This window comes from Oryctolagus cuniculus, chromosome 8 (assembly GCF_051225735.1).
Source record: "Oryctolagus cuniculus isolate XC-2025 breed Fujian yellow rabbit chromosome 8, ASM5122573v1, whole genome shotgun sequence".
NCBI lineage: Eukaryota > Metazoa > Chordata > Mammalia > Lagomorpha > Leporidae > Oryctolagus > Oryctolagus cuniculus.
Window position 1 is genome coordinate 119,374,549 of NC_142874.1, and position 14,751 is coordinate 119,389,299.

The window sequence follows — 14,751 nt, forward strand, 5'->3', positions numbered from 1 at the left end:
TTTATGTCCATATAAGTACTAAATTCTTCATAACCACAATTCAGGATTTTAATTCATGTTTTTAAGTCTGATTTTCCCTCCCTAGTACTTTTCTCAGTGCTCACATATTCTGACTGAGCTATGGCAAATTAAACTTAATTCAGATATCAAGTAGGATAAAGAATTCCCTGATGTATTATATCTGAAAACACTACAAGATGAGTTACATACTGTAATGTACATTTGTGATTCTTTAAAAACTGAATCATTTTAAATAGTATTTCCGACTGCAGACTGTGCACTTGGGCTGCATCATCTTGGCTTCTCGACACTGCAAACTTTGCACCTCCCTTGACGCTTTGGCTCCTGCTGTGTGAGGCTGTGGGGACGGTGAGCAGCACGACGTACTGGGTGTCCAGAGCCCCCTTCTGAGAACCTGCTACAGGAATTTCTTTTCAGTTGCATACTAGGTTACGGTTGTGTAGGAGACCGGGAAGACATTTTGTAAATGACTGCATTTATAAAATACTAATACTCATATGTTATGGGAAGATGAAAGACTGAGAGAAGAGAGATAGTATTTGAAGGTGAAGTTTGATTTCTTAGATGAGTTTTTTAAAATTCTAATTCAAGAATTCATATCAACTACTAACAGTATTAGACATGTCTGACAAGTCTGAAATTATATCTAAAGTCTTTTATTGAATTGAGTCAGATACACAGTTTATAGGAAAATTAATATAGGAAATAAGCAAAAAGTTAATTCTATGACATCTGGGTCAGCTTTCTAAATTGGCAAAATGCTTATTAACAAATAACAATTCTAACTTTATCAAAATGACTTTGGCCAATGAGTAAAAAATATACTATTTCTTTTGATACCCTGTGGGATCCCTATAGCACATTTCAAGTACAGAACAAGAAAGATAATGTATCAAATTACAGAGGGCCGAAGAGTTTTACAGCAAAAGCACTGACGAAAATGATGAATGTCCCAAGTGGTGGGAGGAGCATTTTGCCAGAGGATGCAGAAGGATAGGTTTTGGGACCTGGAACAGGAACCGGACCTGGTGCTGTTAATGAGAACACACATAGTCATATTTGACATCACATATCACCCACTTACACCATATATCCTGAATGTGCAAACAACACTGAGAATGGGTTAGGAACTTAGGGAAATACTGCTCCCCAGGACCAATTTTCACAGAAGGAGTTCATTACAGATTTCCTACAGATACCATTAGGATATGGTGCTGGAGGTTTTATCTAGGATTTCCTGGCTTTCCTAAGACAGTAATTTTTTGCTATGCAAATTGTCTAGAATTTTAGCATCTTTTTTCTTTATCTGTCCATGCTTCTAAGTTATGGTTTAACTCTGTCTCCTGTTTTTTGTTTGGATTTATTTATTTGAAAGGCAGAGAGAGATCTAACTGCTGGTTCACACTCCAAATGGCCACAACAGTCAGGGCTTGGCTAGGCTGAAGCGAGGAGCCTGGAACTCCATCTGGGTCGCCCACGTGGGTGGCAGGGACCTAAGTACTTGCGCTATCACCCACTGCTTTCCCAGGTGCATTAGCAGGAAGCTGGATTGGAAGTGGAATAGCCAGGATTCGAACCAACAGTCCAATATGGGATGACCAGCATTGCCAGCAGTGGCTTAACTCACTGTGCCACAATGCTGGCCCATTTCTTGTGTTTCAGCTCAGACTATTTCATGTAGGTATTCAAATAGTTACCAAGTACAATTGATTGTAGCCGTACTGTTGAATACTAAGCCCTGTAAGCGAGTATCAAATAGGTAAATGCCTTTCCCGCTCATCTAAGCCAGTGGAAAGGAGCAGGGGAGCCCATCCATAGGAAGATGTTTTAGGCTGCCCTAACATCAGAGAAGGGATTTACAGTTACGTTTCTGTTTAAACAGACGTCAGAAGGTTGACTGGAAGACTCCAAACAGGATTAAGCTCAGAGTTCACAAATAAAACCAAGAGACAGCCAGTTTTATAAAAAGGCTTCATATCACTAGATTAGCCATGGTTATAAACGTGCAGTTTGGGGACTGGCATTGCGGTCTAACCGGTAAAGCCACCACCTGCGATACCAGCATCCCATATGGGTGCCGGTTCATATCCTAGCTGCTCTACTTTGAATCTGCCTCCCTGCTAATGGCCTGAGAATGGCATGGAAGGTGGCCCAAGTGCTTGGGCTGCTGCCAGCCATGTGGGAGAGCCAGATGAAGCTCCTGGCTGTTGTGGCCATCTGGGGAGTGAACCACCTGATGGAAGACCTCTTTATGTCTCTAACTCTGACAAATAAATAAATGGATACACAGATAGATAGATAGGTAGATAAACCTTTTTTAAAAATAAGCATGTAGTTAGGTGTATTCATCTGAGAAAATGGACGAGCAGGTCACCCAGGCATTAGTGTATTACTACTGAACAGTGGGTCTCGGGAGGGCACTGCTGCCCCGAAAGGCAATGTGACACTGCTGAGGATTTTTTTTGATTGTTGCAACAGTGGGCTAGAGGTAGAAGACTACTTAGCCTGAAACGCTCAGGACAGTCTTGCACAATGAAAAACCAACCTTCCCACACAACTTTCAAATGTACTGCTAGACATGCTTGTAGGTTAGAAACATTTATAATGCTCAAACCCAGACCTTGAAGCAGTTTTACATACACAGGCACATAGTTTTGTATGGTTATAATAGATATAAAGCAGTTTTTAATCAAGCGTCTGCTGTCTTCCATCACTTTCGTTATCTTATACTTACTCCAGAAACAGCTTCCATTTTCTTAAATCCAAATTTATTTGCAAATATAAGCATCATCTACTTTGTTAAGCTTTTTAGTGTAGTCAAAGCATTTACAGCTTGAAATGTACATAATTTTGTTATGAGTCTGAGTCTGGACACTATTGGTTTTTTTTAACGGGTGCAGGTACATGTTATTAATTAATGTTATTTCAGTACAGGGCCTAGACACAGCCTAAAATGACTGTTTAAGAAACAGAGCTGCCCCACCACACACAAACAGAAGCCCTGGGCCGGGCCACCATCTATGTTACAGAAACACATTCGTCAACTGAAGGAATGAGATTTCTTACTAGGATTGTGGATATTTCCAAGACTTCTTTCTTCTAAAATATAAAGAGATTGTAATTAATCACACTACATCTGTCCATGGGGAAGAGAAAGGTCTGACTGAAAATCAGGCCAATGCAGTCAGCCCTGGAGGGGTCTGACGGGCAGGGAGATGGGTTCGAGGTGTGTGCGGTGGGGAGGAGTATACTTTTACTTACCTGCACTCGGGTTTTTTCTTTACCATGAGTATGTGTTTCTATTAAAGTATGAGTTACAATTTTTCTACAAAAAAGTACTTTATCCCCATGTTGAACTGATTCCCCTGTCCTTTACCACCTACCATTTATTCCGTGCCTCCTATGTGCCAGGGCTCCGTGCACACTGCCATCTCTACTTAAGCTACAAGTAGGTAGTGAGGTTCCACGTAGTTCACAGATGTGCTCTGAAACATCTGTGGAGCGTTTAGGAGTAGGACCAAGATCAAAGAGGTGGTCAGTGGTGGCGACGTGGTTTCAAAGCCTTCGCTCCTCACTGCCATGCTTGGCCACTTGCAAGTGTGCACCTCGCACTGGAATACTACAGAAGCACAGTCTCACAGCTTTAAGGCCAAATGCCAACTCCAGGAACCCAGGACAGAGGTATAGAACTACAACTGGCTGCAAGGCCAAGTGCCGTGTGACACAGTGAACACAACAGGAGAAATTGGAGTCCTGGTTCTCTCCTTCCCGCCTCACAGCTTCCTTCCCTTTCCAGCGTTCCGTGTGCACACCTCTGAAGGGATAGTGACAGTACTCGGCTTAGTGGATAGCAAGAGATCCTCTGTAAAAAACACCTGCACTAGACATGGCATTCCAGGAGGGGGCACCACCGTACTGCACAGGCCAACAGAAGCCTGCTGCCTGCTGGGGGGCTCAGTGCAGTAGCACCACAGACCGGTCCCAACGGGGGGGGGGGGGGCTGTGCAGTCCTCATTCATGCTTCAAGGACGCTCGCCCTGTGTCTACAGTTCCCTCACGGAAGCCAGTTCACCCTGGGAAGCCTCCTGCCTCATTCTGGAATAGACAGGCACAGCTGGAAGCCAACAGCTCCAGTTCCAGGTCAAGGGCTTTTTTCTGCTTGGCTGAAAAAGCCAAGTAGCTGGCTGCTCACACTGGAAGGAGTTCCCGACATGTCCCCTTGGCCTGCACGCTGGGATGGCAGAAACTTGCCCAGACCCTTACGACCCAGTCAACTGAGTGCTTCTGGTGAAGACTTGGGACCCTGCGGAGCCTCCACTCCAGTGAGGAATCATTACCTGGTTTTTCATCCGGTTGCACCACTTTTATTCCTAAGTAAGAAAGAGATCGTTCAGAGAGTAATAAATAAAGACTGCTGTCATTTGCTACAATGTTACTAGTAAGTCATTCCTTTCGCCAGGCACTTGATCCCATGAGGTCTCTAACTGGGCAGAAGGCGTCCTCACTTTACAGATGTGGAAGCAGAGGCGCAGAGAAGTAAAGCAGCTGCACAGCACAGCACCCAGAGGTGTGCTCTGCCCGCACAGCTCGTGCCCGTCCCCCAGCTCTGCTTGAGGGCCCACCTTTCCCACAGCCTCGGCGTGATGAGCCAAGAGCCCAGCCAGACCGCTATGCACACTGCTCCAGCGAACTGAAATGCTGCAGACACACCGCGTGCCAGGAGCACCGCTAGAGGTCCCTTCACAGAGCTGGCCAGATCGGTCCAACGGCTGCAATCCGAGTCACTGCCAGAGTTGCCAGACCCCTTCCCCGAGCTGCCTGTGCTGTCCGTTGTGCACGGGCTGTTTCTGCACACGGCATGCGTGCAGTGTCCACAGCCATGTTAGAGAACTCAGCACTCTACATGGATACAACTGAACAGGTGCCAAAAATCGGACTTCAACAGGTCCACGAGACTGTGAGTGGTAAAACCTGCCAAAAATACCTTCACGGCACTAAGGAACTCAGGAAAAAGGATTTTAGGGGGCTTGCTCCCCGAGATTTGGTGGTTTTATACTCCCTTACAGGTACCTCTGGGGAATAACGATGAGGCGTGTTGGCCACACCTGAGTGACAGTGCTGAGGCCAGACAAGTGTCATTACCATCCATAGCTGTCTGGTAACATAGCCTGTCCCCTTTTCTCCCTTAATTCTCTATCTCGGGAGAAGATTTAAGTGTGCTATCCCTTCTTCCTCCTTTGTAAGCGTTAAGTCCTGAGGGACGTGCCTTTAGAGGCGGTCTAATCTGCCACGATAAACGCACTGGAGAAGCAGGCGAGGAACCACGGAGTTGAGGGACAGAGGCCTGGTCCGTCCCCAAGTGATCTTGTACAAAGTACTCAGCGCCCCTGTACGGCTAGTAGTGACCGCCATGGCTAGGCCCCCAGACTGGCCCCTTCCCCCTGGCAGGCCTGTACTTGCTTACCAGGAAGTAGAAAAGGGTCCGGAATTTGCACTCCTAAACGAGAAAGAAGTCTTCAGTAACTTGCAGTTGTTCCAGTAAGTGCAACTTTCACACTGCGCTCTAGTGAGCGCAACAGACGAAAGCGCGCAGGGCCGCAGGCGCTGCAGTCCTGGCTGCTTATTTAAGAGCTCTGGCTAGTGAACCCCCACCCTGCAGGCCCTCAGCACGCGCAGAGGAGGCTGCCGTGGCACCTCGCCCGAAGGTGGTGCTCTGCTCCCTGGAGACCCCGGACGGGGAGAGGTTAAACAGCTAACGTCTTATGCCTGCAGCTGATGTCTCTCTGGGGTCTCTAGCTGCAGCCTTGCCCTCAGCCACGCCCCCTGCAGAGCAAACTTGCCCACCCCGGAGCCAGTGCTGCAGGAGCACCCGAATGCTGCAGAGGACTTTCCGCACGGTCCTCCCCGGCTGACGGGCAGGCAGCGGTAGGGGCAGTGCTCACGAGCAACAGCCTCGTGACAATGTTTTCTTTACGCCTAGGGATGCCTCACCTCGTACTTGGGCTCAGAGAGTAAACAGAAAGCTGTCTTACCACGTGCTTGGGTGGGCTCCTGGGTTTCTGCATCTAAAGGCAAAAATGAAAACTGGTTAGTGTTCACCAGTTATTTGCTCGGGTTGATCCCCACCACAATGCTGAGGTTCCATCCCTCAAAGCAGCAGGGTCAGGGCATCCCTCTGAGACGCTCAGGTCAAGGTGGCTCCGCCTTTACGAATGGATGAACGCTGGAGCCTTCACGGGACTAGGAGTCGGGTCCAAGCAGCCAGCCCCCTCGGTCCCCTCCTCTGCTGCACGCTCTGCCTGGCACTCTCACGTGTGCTCCTGCCATGTGCTGGGACCCGCCACGCTGTGACAGCCAGAAGGCCTTCGCCAGAGACCAAGTGGGAGACCGGGATGAAGCTCCTGGCTCCTGCTCTGGCCAGGTGGCCGCTGCAGCCATATGGGGAGTGAGCCAGCGGGTGGAAGAATTTCTGCCTCTCTCTCTCTAATTCTTGCAAACAAATAAATCTTAAAAAACAAACAAAAAACAGGAAAACGAGAAAATAGTAAAAACAAAAGTATCTTTCAGGAGCAGGACGGAGTCTGAACTGCCTAGCCTAGACCTCCCAGCACATCGTTTGTAAATGGAACAGTAAGGAGTTTATCTCTGCCTGGTTTGGCTCTGTTGTCATTAACTTTGGTTCTGGGTGGGCCACTTGCCCTCTGAATGCAAGTCCTCATTTTTATAAAAGAAACACCTTGTACGTTTGGTAGTGAGTACAGGAATGACAAGGTGCTTGCTACTCAGTACACGCAGTTCCTCTGCTACACTTAACCCATCCCTCATACTTCCTGTGCTGGGTAGTGTCCTAAGTCCTAGGAGTCCTCATGTTTCCCAGCCTTGGAGGCAGTCTCAACAAAGAAGGAAAGGCAAAACAGCCCTGGCTTTTTATTTAAGGCTGAGAATGAATACTATTGAAAATGCAATCAGCTTGAATATTAACTTGGCTTTATAGTTGGCTTTTTATAGTGGAAAACCCCAAGAGCTTTGAGAATGACAGAGGATAGAATGAAAAGGGGAAGGAGGAGAGGATTTAAGCCCACAGAGCATAAATTTTGGTGAGAACAATGGTTAGTGACCCAGGATCTCTAAAGATTATTTATTTCAGGGCCAGCGCTGTGGCGTAGCGGGTTAAGTCACCGCCAGCAGTGCCGGAATCCCATATGGGTGCCACTTTGAGTCCTGGCTGCTCCACCTCCAGTCCAGCTCTCTGCTATGGCCTGGGAAAGCAGTGGAAGATGGCCCAAACCCTTAGGCCCCTGCATCCGCGTGGGAGACCCAGAAGAAGCTCCTGGCTCCTGGCTTCAGATTGGCACAGCTCTGGCTGTTGCAGCCAACTGGGGAGTGAACCAGTGGATGGAAGACCTCTCTCTCTTCCTCTCCTTCTCTCTCTGTGTAACCCTTTCAAATAAATAAATAAATCTTTAAAAATTATTTATTTGAAAGGCAGTTGCAGAGAGAGGGAGAGACAAAGAGAATGAGAGTGAGTGAGCACGAGTGAGCACCTCCACCTGCTGGTTCATTCCTCAAATGGTCACAGTGCCCCTGCGACTGGTCCAGGAGAAGCCAGGAGCCTGGAACTCCATCTGTGTCTCCCATGTGGGTGCAGGGGCCCAAGCATGTGGGCCATCTGCTGCTGCTTTCCCTCACCATGAGCAGCGAGCTTGAACAAAAGTGGAGCAGCCAGGACTTGAACTGGTGCTAATATGGGATGCCAGCACTGCAGGCAATGGCTTAGTCCTCTGTGCCACAACAGCAGTCCTTAGGCACACAGACTTGTTGGATGTTGTTTTAAATTCTATACAAAGACTAACTAAAGTTGTCATGATAAATTTTTTTTTTAGAAATAACACTTCATGATTGTATAATACATTACAATTTAGAAAAATAAATTACTAAGAAAAGTTGTATAAAATCTCATCTCAGAGATACTCGTTAACATTTTTGGCATGTTTTAATGTTTGTTATGTATACATACATGTGTATATATTTTTAAATAAAGTTAGTATGCCATATATGCTATTTTATATCCTGTTATTTATACTGCATTAAATAATTTCTTATATTTTTAAATTCTCAAAAAGATTTTTAAGTTGTTGCTGGTTATGTAATATACACAGAATTTATTTAGTAATACCCAACTATTGGGCACTAAGGTTGTTTCTAAATTTCTGCTACATAACACTGTGATAAATAATTCTCTACACAAATATTTATATTTAAATTTTTAAAATTTATTTGAAAGGCAAAGTTGCAGAGAGACAGACAGATCTTCCATCTGCTGGTTCACTCCCTAAATGGCTCCAACAGCTGGGGCTGGGCCCGGCAGAAGCCAGGAGCTTCTTCCAAGTCTCCCACATGGATTCAGGGACCTGCTGCTTTCCCAGGTGCATTAGCTGGGAGCTGGATCAGAAGTGGAGGAGCCAGGACTTGAACCTGCACTCACATGGGATGCCGGCATTGCAGACCGTGGCTTCACCTGTTACGTCACAATGCCGGCTCCAATGTTTATTTCTAATTTCCCTGGGTCAGGTATCTAAGTGTTATAACTGGGTCAAAAGGTCTAAACATTTTTAAGGCTAGTAACACATACTACCTGAACTGTCCTCCAAAGGTTAGGCTGCCCACCTGCGATGTCAACATCCCGCGTTAAAGCACCAGTTCAAGTTCTGACTGCTCTGTTTCTGATCCAGCTCCCTGGTAACGTGCCAGGGAAGACAGCCCAAGTACTTGGTCCCTGCACCCATGTGGAGACCAAGGTGGAGTTCTAGGCTCCTGGCTTCAGCATGGCCAAGCCCCGGCTATTGCTGCCATTTGCAGAATGAACCAGTGGATGGAAGATCTCTCTGTGTATATCTCTGTCTCTTTGTCTTTCAAATAAAATAATTTTGAAGAATTATTTATTTGAAAGTCAGAGTTATAGAGATAAACAGAGAGACAGAGAGATCTTCCATTCACTGGTTCACTCCACTGATGGTCACAATAGCTGGTGCTGGGCCAGGCCAAAGCCTGGACCTAGAAGCTTCTTTCAGGTGGGTGGCAGGGGCTCCAACACTTGGGCCATCTTCTGCTGCTTTTCCCAGGCTATTAATAGGGAGCTGGATCAGAAGTGGGCCAGCCAGGACAAAGAATCACCACCTGTATGGGATGCTGGCGTCATAGGTGGTGGCTCTACCCGCTAAGCTACAATGCTGGCCCCAATCAGCTAATTTTTCAAAAATAAAATGGGCCGGTATTGTGACATGGCAGGAAAGAGTGCTACTGGCATTCCATACGGGTGCTGGTTCATGTCCCTGCTGCTCCACTTCCAACCCAGCTCCCTGCTAATGGCCTGGGAAAAGCAGCAGAAGATGGCCCAAGCATTTGGGCCCTTACTATCCATGTAAGAGACCAGGATGAAACTCCCAGCTCCTGACTTTGGCCTGGCTCAGCCCTGGCCATTGAGGCCATCCGGGGAGTGAACCAGTGGACGGAAGATCTCTGTCTCTGTTTCTCTCTCTTAACTCTTTCAAATAATAAATAAATAAATCATTTCTAAAAATAAGAAATAACACCAAACCACAGGGATAAGATATACTTTGAGATGTAGTAATAATCAAAGGGATATGGTAATAGCATCCATTACACAGACTGCTGGAGGCAAAATAAATACACAGAACCATCAATTTTAACTTAGGAAAAAATAAAGATGTTATACCCTGCCCAACACCATAGGGTCACAAGAGTCTGGAATAATCAGATCTTCCTCTGTTTGCCGCTGTGACCTCAAGATTATTACAAGATACAGCTGCTGTGTCATTTTTATGGAGACTTTTTCTGCAACCCAAGAGGGTCTTCGACATACCAAACTAGCATGTTAAGCTGGCCTCTGCTGTCTTCCCACATTTTCTTACCATGCCACATCTACCACTCCCACCCATAAAAGGAGCTGTCCGGCAAAATGTAAGTTCCCACAGTTCCTGGAAATGTCTTACCAGGGTCTTCAAACTTCTGGTTTTCATCACCTAAGTTACAGAAAGAAAATTAGCAGTTTTAACTTTGCAACAAAAGAACTGCGACTTACTGAAGCTACAGCAAAAACAGAAAGCACTATTAAATATCCACATAAGGATGTTTTTAAAAAATGAGTGCATACTCACCAGAGATGTAGACATAGGTGGGCTGCAAATATTCTGAAATATAAACATGTTTCCATTACATATTACCATGCTCACATGCGAATATCAGGTTCACACTTTTATTTATTTATTTATTTTAAGAATATATATTTGAGCTGATTTACATTTAAGAGCATATAAACAGGGTTATTATAAAATTCCAATTCAAAGACAAAAGGATATGGATTAATTATAATTACATGGGAAAGATTCATAGGAAAGCTGGCCAAAAAGTTAGCCAGAAATGAACCTTTAGTTTTCAAACTTCTTAAAAAGGAAATCTTTAAAAGGATCTACCCAGACTGTGCACCAGTCCAGGGTATTTTCCAGCAACTTTGATTTAAATGTATTAGGCCTATTTTGATAATGCTGTTCCTGAATGCTCTCAGAATTTCTGGTCTACCTTCCCATGGTCCTTTAAGAAGGATTATTTTTGGGAAATCCTCCTCCTGACCCGACCCATGGAAGCTGAAACAGACAGTATTACCATTCCACCCGCCTATCCTCCCCCTTGAGCCACACTCATTCCATTCCTGCATTGTCTCCCCAGCGTTTCCTATGACACTGAAACATAAGACTAGGAGTCTAGCTGTTGGCACAGGAGCCATGGGAAATGACTGAAGACCTAAGGGGCCTTTAGGGGTCCCTTAAGCCCCCAGTAAGGACAGGCTAGGATGAGACTAGTATGTTCCCAGCATACCCAGGGCAGTGGGTGTCTGGGAGAACAGCCACGATCAAGGTCAGGTGGGGGAGCAAGCAGCAGCGTTCCCGGGCTCCCCACCTGAAAAGGAAAGTGCACTGGCACAACCTTCCGCTCTGCGAAAATGACAGCTGATGGTATGACGGTGCCATGGTGGGTGGCTCAGACCTGCACCTGTGAGGAACAGCACCAGTAAAATTCTCACTACAGAGGTAATACTTTAAAAAGCTTCTTACCTGGGTTCTCCACACAATTTTCAGTTTTTAGTCCTGAAACACAAAGATAAACCTTTATTAGTTTGATAGAATCTCCCCAAGTAAAGGTTGAGGTTGGTTTGCACTTACTGGTAACCTGAACTGTCAGCTTCTAGGCTGTTGGACCCAGAATTCAGTGGATTCAAACTGCAGCACAATTTTATATTTTTATATTCATAGCACAACCAGCAAACAGCTGTCTGATCTTTGACAAAATATTTAACTTCGTTGGAATTCAATTTCCTTATCTGTATCTTCTTTAGAAGACTGCCTCACATGACCGTCAAAGGCCCATTTCCAGGGCCAACCTCTGTTGTTCTGTCCTGTGATTAGTCTGCAACAGCCAGGGGAAGACTGAGCCACTAAATCCTTTCCTCAGATACTCAAGTGTGCTCACCAGCAAACGTCCCTTCTACCATGGCAATTCCTATCACTTGGAGAAAAAGAGTCTCCATCAGATCGCTAAGGTCCTTTACTAAACAAGGAAACCCGCAATTCTGGAAGCGCAGGAACACACAGCTCCAGGGTAGTCTTCGACGGTGGCAGTCACCACTGCTGCCGCGAGTCCCAACACCTGCCAGGACGGGGACGCTGCCAGTGGCCCAAGAGCAAGGCGAAAGGTCAGTGAGCGGCCATCTGGGTTTGCAGGGCATCTGTAGGGAGTGCCCAGGGAAGGCCTACAGGCCTCCGGGTCTCCTCTTCACCTCTGGCTAACTCACATGAAGTTCAGCTACCGGAACCATGCTGTCAAGACTGCATTTCTCCTCCCTGGATTTAATTTTCTATTAAAATTTTTAAGAGCAGGAAAGTAAACTGCTTTGAGTTTCTAAAGTAGTAGGAGTGTAAAAACAGGCAAGAAGTTAACACAAAAATAAAAGAGGGGAGGCGCAATATATAAGGAATAAAAAAGGGAACACAACCACAGATTCAGCGGATATAAAAAGATATGAGAATACTCTGACCAGCATTATGCCAACAAATTTGAAACAAAGACATTCCTAGAAAAAATATAACCTGCCAAATATAAGCCAAGAGTAAGCAGAAAACTCAAATAGTGTTAGTATCATTAGATGGTTTAGATTTGTGCCATAAAGAAAATGTCAAGATAATTTGGTTTTATAAGAAAAGTACCAGAAAGGGAATGGCACAGAGAACTCCAGATTCTACAAAGGATTTCCCTCCAGTGTTCAGCAGAGAACTAATGTCAGGTAGCACGACAGGCATTAGCCCACGTATGTGAAAGAGACTGAAGAACAAAAATGGGATTTGTGCTACTGAGTGAGGGAAGAAGTGCAGACGCCTGCCTTGGAAGCAGACCAGCACTTGCACATCAAAAGTCTTGATCTGTTCAACAACCTCATTAGGTGAGTCTCAGCCCTCACAGGGCAGGGGTCGGGGTGGGGGGCAGTTTAGGGGACTCTTCCTCACCCTGTGCAAGGGGCGTTACTGGGCCCAGAAAGCCCTCAGCCCTGCAACACCCCAGAAGAGGGTGGGGGAAACAGTAGGTCCACATGCAGAGCGGGCTCTCGGCCCTTCACCCAGACGCTCTCCTCATCTGTCAGAAGTGTTCTTTCCCTTAAACTTGGCTAGCCTGCTCACTGTTACTATCTCACATCTGAAATTCTTTTTGCACGAAGAACCTCTGATACAGCTGTCTCAGGTGACACTAAACAGCTTATAGGTGTGAGAGAACTACTCAAAGAACCCACAAGAGTATCCACCAGCCAGACTAAAAAACTATAAAATCTATAGACATTTGGGTAGAATATTCAGAAGGGTATGACTGCACCATGAGCTGCAGATTAAATAGGCTCTAGTTAAGCCTAAAAAACCTGAAAAGCAAGCCAAACGACATTCAAGAACCTTAAAAATGTGCAGGGGCCAGTACTGTGGCACAGCAGGTTAAGCTGCACTGCCTGTAATGCCTGCATCCCACATGTGCACTGGTTTGAGTACTGGCTGCTTCACTTTTTTTCCTTTTTAAAGATTTTTTCATTTATTTATTTGAAAGGCAGAGTTACACGGAGAGACACGGAGAGGCAGAGAGAGAGGTGGGGGGGGGGGGGTCTTCTATCTACTGGTTCACTCCACAATTGGCCATAACGGCTGGAGCTGAGCTGATCTGAAGCCAGGCGCCAGGAACTTCTTCTGGGTCTCCCATGTGGGTGCAGGGGCCCAAGGACTTGGGCCATCTACTGCTTTCCCAGGCCATAGCAGAGAGCTGGATTAGAGGAGCAGCCGCCGGCACTCAAATCAGCGCCCATATGGGATGCCGGCACTGCAGGCAGAGGCTTTACCTGCTATGCCACAGCGCCAACCCCTGCTTCACTTTAATCCAGCTCCCTACTAATGTGCCTGGTGAAGACTAGAAGATGGCCTGAGGACCTGGGACTCTGCAACCATGTGGGAGTGAACCAGCAGATCGAAGAGCTCTTTCTCTGCTTCTCCCTCTTTCTCAGTCATTATGCCTTTCAAATAAAATAAATTCTAAACAAACCACTGAGGAATAAATTTAAATAAGAAAATGAAAGAACAATTAGAGGGTTCCAGGAATCTCAAAGCTATGGTTTTCCACCAGGTATACAGAACTCATCCATAGTCCTCCCAATCCAAGTGTCTTCCAATGGGGTCATTTTTTAGTGATTAGGAATATAGCCTGCTCATACAACTAACACCCAACTTTTATCAAGTTTTCCAGGAAAATAGCATAGAAAACTGTTAATCAGCAGCATTTTCTTGAGGAAAGAGAAAGGATTCTATTATTCCTTTCTCATGGTTTACTCTCAGAATCTCAGACTCCTATCTAAATTAGTATCTATGGCCAACAGAGGCTGGTGCTTTCCAGTGCGACACAGATATTTTCTCCACATCCTAAGAAGTTGAACCATTTTTAGCTAATAGTTTTTGTAATGTTCACAATATATTGTTATCTTGAAAAATCATAGGCAAGTTTATATAAATAACAGTATTTTAGCATTCTATGTACTAAATTTAGTACAGTAAAATTTATTTTATCTCTTTAGAACTACTGCTATTTTTCACCTAGAAAAGTAATATTAAGTCACAAGATTCTGGTTCTATCTTCCTGGCTTGGGCTTTAACGTCCCCTGGTCACTGCTTTTCACAGTGTTTCAAATGACTTGTCTTTGCTCCCTCAAGGGAGGTTTTTGATCCTGCATTCCCACTAGTCATGTCCAGACAACAGCAGGTGACCCCAGTCTAGCGACTCAATGCAGCCTGGGGCTAAAGCCACGCTCAAGTGCAGGGCAGAGTTCTGTCAGGGCTGTTCAGCAGCAGCACCAGACAGGTATCATTTCTGCCAGTTATGCTGCAATTGGGTTTCTGGCTGTGATGTGCAGATACAGACCAGAGCAGGGAGAGGGACACCCTGGTTTGTAGTACTGCCAATTTTCATGGTACAGTCCCCCTCACCTGGAGTGTTGCTATCCACGGTTTCAGTTACCAGCAGTCAACTGCAGTCCAAAAATACTAACACTTGTCTTGGCTCCCAGGAAGAAGGGACCACGCTCGCATGATTTTTATTACAGGATATTGTAGTCGTTCTATTTTATTCTGCTAA

General features: G+C 45.7%; 1 protein-coding gene across 12 annotated transcripts in view; it reads right to left on the bottom strand.

Moving 5' to 3' along the window:
- Positions 1–661: 661 nt before the first annotated feature.
- The window catches only part of ART3 (ADP-ribosyltransferase 3 (inactive)), a 114,997-nt gene continuing 100,907 nt past the window's right edge, over positions 662–14,751 (bottom strand). For 7 of the 12 annotated variants that reach the window (XM_008267721.5, XM_051819673.3, XM_051819674.2 and 4 more), the window contains exons 4-11: positions 11,154–11,186; positions 10,200–10,232; positions 10,035–10,064; positions 6,054–6,086; positions 5,486–5,518; positions 4,359–4,391; positions 3,088–3,120; positions 662–1,052 (exon numbers count right to left, since the gene is read on the bottom strand). In XM_008267721.5, the coding sequence (XP_008265943.2) occupies positions 919–1,052; positions 3,088–3,120; positions 4,359–4,391; positions 5,486–5,518; positions 6,054–6,086; positions 10,035–10,064; positions 10,200–10,232; positions 11,154–11,186 (362 nt within the window). In that variant the 3' untranslated portion in view covers positions 662–918. The remainder of the gene's footprint in view (positions 1,053–3,087; positions 3,121–4,358; positions 4,392–5,485; positions 5,519–6,053; positions 6,087–10,034; positions 10,065–10,199; positions 10,233–11,153; positions 11,187–14,751) is intronic. The other 5 variants (XM_051819675.3, XM_070047992.2, XM_070047990.1 and 2 more) reach the window with 1 other exon arrangement.